Source organism: Pediculus humanus, genomic scaffold (genome assembly GCF_000006295.1).
Source record: "Pediculus humanus corporis 1103172107371 genomic scaffold, whole genome shotgun sequence".
Lineage (NCBI taxonomy): Eukaryota > Metazoa > Arthropoda > Insecta > Psocodea > Pediculidae > Pediculus > Pediculus humanus.
Window position 1 is genome coordinate 503878 of NW_002986999.1, and position 4112 is coordinate 507989.

Sequence of the window (4112 nt, forward strand, 5' to 3'; positions counted from 1 at the left end):
TAAAAGAATTTCAAAATGAAAATTTGCCCTTCAATTAACTCGTCAATGAGAAATCGATTCAAATCAATTATTAATAATAATCGTATGCAGCAACATACATACATTCGGGCAATGCCTGAAAACATTTATTATTAATTTCAAATACTTATAAAGACTTAAAAGAGAATAAATTGTAATAATTTTAATAATAATAATAACGTTTTATCGTTAAAATCAAACGTTTACCTCTTCTTTCATTCTTTTCTTTTTTTTTAAATAATAATAATAATAATAATAATAATAATAATAATAATAATAATAATAATAATGAAAAATTTTAAAAAATAATTTCACGTAACGATTTATAAAAACATACTGATACTATATTAGTTATATCATATCGTCATATTTTTGTCATTATTTTATTTTCTTATACGAAACGTCATCCTATGCATTTTTCAAAATTAATATTTAAATAAATTAAGACATAAACACCTAAACAAAAAATTATGTATACATAAGTTGACATTAAAATAAAATTACTTTTGTGTTTATCAAATCAATGAAGTTCTAAAAATTTATATATATATATTATTATCATTTTATTTTAATAAAATAATATAATTTAATAGTATTATTATTTAAGAAAATTAAATTTTATACGTGATGTTTATCTCTCTTCTCTTCTCTCTCTCTTTCTTTTTTCTTTTTTCTTCTATCTTCTCTTTCTTTTTTTTTTTTCGTATAATTACATCGATGATAGGTTATCTTGTTTACTTTATTCATTTTCTTATGACTGACTTCGATTCAAATAAAATTAATTTTAACTTTTTTTCATAAACATTTTTATATAAATAATACTCTCGCAGTAGAAAAAATAAAACAAAGTTATTTTAACAAAAAAAATTTATCAAATTCACGATTTAAAAACAAATTTTTAAATTTTAAACAATAATAAATAAAAAATTAAATAAATAAATGAATCCTTATGAGTTTTCCTCTTTTATACATTTTTTTTTTTTATATTTATAAATTTTAATTGATTGTTTTGATGATTACATCAATAATAATAAATTATAATAATAATAAATCGATAAATTAATATTTAAAAAACAAAAAAAAATGTACACTAAATAAAAATAAAATCAATTTTAATTTAAAAGTAATCGAAAAAAAAAAATAAAAAATTTTTTTTTTTTTTAATTTATTGAAGTGCATTAATTTAAAAAAAAAAAAAAATCTCATTTAAATTTATTTAGGTTGAGGACACAATTTTTTTTTTTTTTCAGGCCTTTTTTTTTTCTTTTTTTTATTACATTTTTATTACTTTTAATTATTTCACCTTTTTTTTATTATTTTTAATAGAAATTGTTTTAATTATTAATATTATTATTATTTAATAAGATGTCATGTTTGCTAAACGAAATTAAAAAAAAAAGAATTTGTTTGTTTGTTTGTTGTTAATACAATATTTAACAACAACAACAACATTCTTCTTTTCTTTTGAATTAAGAGAATAAAAAAAAAAAAACGTTTAAAGTCATTTTGGTCATGAGTTTTTTTTTTAAAGGTTAAATAATAGAACAGGATTACATAAAAATATATAAAAAAATTTACCCATTCTCATCCATTGACTGTGTCATTTAAAAAAAAAATTTATTATTGTTCTTAAAAAAAAAAAAAAAAAAAAAATTCTTGAAATCTTTCATTTAAGAATAAAAGGAAAAATAATAAACAAATTGAATTTTACAAGAAAAGTAACAAAAAATGTATCTCTTACAGACATTATCAATTTTCGAATATTGACGAACGAATAAAAATAGAACATTACAAGTTGTTTCAACAGAGAAACAAAAAAAAAAAAAAAAAAAAAAAAAGTTGTTTACCATTATAACCTGAATTTATAATTATTTTTTAAATAAATATTTTGTTAACAATAATTTCTTAGTTTTATTTTCATTAACCAAAAAGTTTATGTTAAATTTTCTCTTTTTGTTTTTAAATTGAAAAACTTTGGTTTAACCATAATATTATTTAAAATTAATAATGATATTAATTAATGGGTAATGTGAAAGAATTAAATAATGTCTAACTGACACTAAAGTTGTTTGTACTAATTTTTTTTCTTTTTTTTTTCGGCTGGATTTCAATTGGAAAATAAAATGATAACAAAAAAAATTTATTCGAATTAATTCCATTTTAAAATATCAATTAAAGTTTTTTTAATTGGTGAATTTGGTGAGTTAAAATTAAAATAAACAAACAAAATATTGCTCTGTTATGTCTTAAACCAAAATTAAGTATAAACGATTTAGAAAATTTGATAATTAAGAAAATTAAAAACGAATAGTTTCTCCAATGATATAAAATTTTCTTTATTTATTTTTTTTCCTTTTTCCCCCCCCTCCCCCCTCCTTTTAAATGATAATTGTATTAAAAGAGAATTTAATTTTCAATATTGAGGTTATACTAATAAAATGACATTTTTTTTACTCAAAATATTTTTAACAAAATGTTAAACGACAAAATTTGTGTTTTTGTTTTTTTTAAAAAAAAAGAAAATTAATGACAATAATTATTAAACAAAAACCTGTTTAAATAGGGTCTTTATACTAATTTAAAACATGAGTCATGTATAATGTGTGTGAAGTTTAAAAAAAAAAATTTTAATATTACAAATAAAAATAGTTTATTGTATGTAGCCTATAATTAAAATCTCATAATTCACAAGTGTCATAAATAGAAAAAACTCTTTTTTATTTACTAAATTTTTAAACTAATAAACGATTTCAATAATACAAACAAATTAATAGAGAGAAAAAATTTACACAAATTGAGAAAAAAATTTTTTTAATATTCTTGTTCATTTCAATTTTTTTATAAAATTTATTTTTTTGAATTAAGTGTAACTTGGAAATTAAAATTGTTTTTCAAACATTAAAAATCATGAAAATGTTGAATTAATTTTCATTTTGCTTATTATAAAAATAATTTTTTTAATAAATTATATAAAGATGTGAAGAAAATTTTTCTTAAATAAGAAGAAACTATATTTTCCAAAAATGAAATAAATAATTGTATTTCTTATTCATACTCCAAATTAAAATGTAATAATATTTTGAGTAGTTAAAAAAGTAAATTAAATGACAAATTGTAGTGTTGTATAAACGAAAGATGATAATTTCATCTTTCAACAAAAATATAGAGCATCAAGTAGAGGGGTGAAGGGGAATATATTGAGGAACCATAACGTAAACGGATCTATTTACCTGGGATCCGGCAGTAATATTTTTTTGCTCGCTCTCGCGGCTGGTGTACATTTGCTTTTTTCCATGGCCATTAAATAGCTCACATCTGCGAGCACGGCCTCTAAATCCGCCATTTTGCATAGGTATGTTTCGTTCACACAACACCAAACAAGAAAAACTAAAAAAACCACTCACACTCAACTAGACCCTTTTCCTTTTAACGCATTTTATGAGCCATATTTTTTTTTTTAATTTAAAAATAACGATATTTCACTTTTGATCATAAACTCTAATAAAATATTTCACATAGGCTGTCATCATGGTAAACGATTCTTATAATTAAAAAATAAAATAAACATTCCGTAAATATAGTAACCTCCCAATCTTACGATTTTAACTGACTAATTCAATGGGTAACTTGAAAATTTTTTCCAACTTCAAGCTGACAACTTAATTAAAAATTTCTGCGCAGACTCTTAATCCTTTTTATATTTTCTTGAGTTGGTATTTTAACCTTTGATATAATGTGCAAAATGGCCGATATGAAAACTGTAAATAATAACAATAATGTAGAGGTTTTTGAAAAATTATGTGATAAGATATCCGAAATGGTTTATTCGAAAAAACTTGGCTATGAAAAAGAACTTTCACAAATTTTAGAAAGTATTTCTGCCATTAATTTTAATTTCATTCACATAAAAAAAAAAGTAAATTCCTTTTTCAAATTCAATTTTTGGTTCTATGCATGTGGAAATGTTGAATTAACATATAGGTTTTTAATAAAATCAATGTATATATAATAATAAATAATTTTTGTTTTAGAGAGGATTATTACTAATTAAACACTGCATTTCAATTATATATCCAGATAATTTATCATTAGCT

General features: G+C 20.0%; 1 protein-coding gene across 1 annotated transcript in view; it reads right to left on the minus strand.

The window, feature by feature from the left end:
• The window catches only part of Phum_PHUM014910 (cAMP-dependent protein kinase catalytic subunit, putative), a gene marked incomplete at both ends in the record, with an annotated part of 33940 nt that extends 30579 nt beyond the window's left edge, over positions 1–3361 (minus strand). The window contains one exon of the mRNA XM_002422756.1: positions 3249–3361. Coding sequence (XP_002422801.1) covers positions 3249–3361 — 113 coding nt within the window. The remainder of the gene's footprint in view (positions 1–3248) is intronic.
• Positions 3362–4112: the final 751 nt, after the last annotated feature.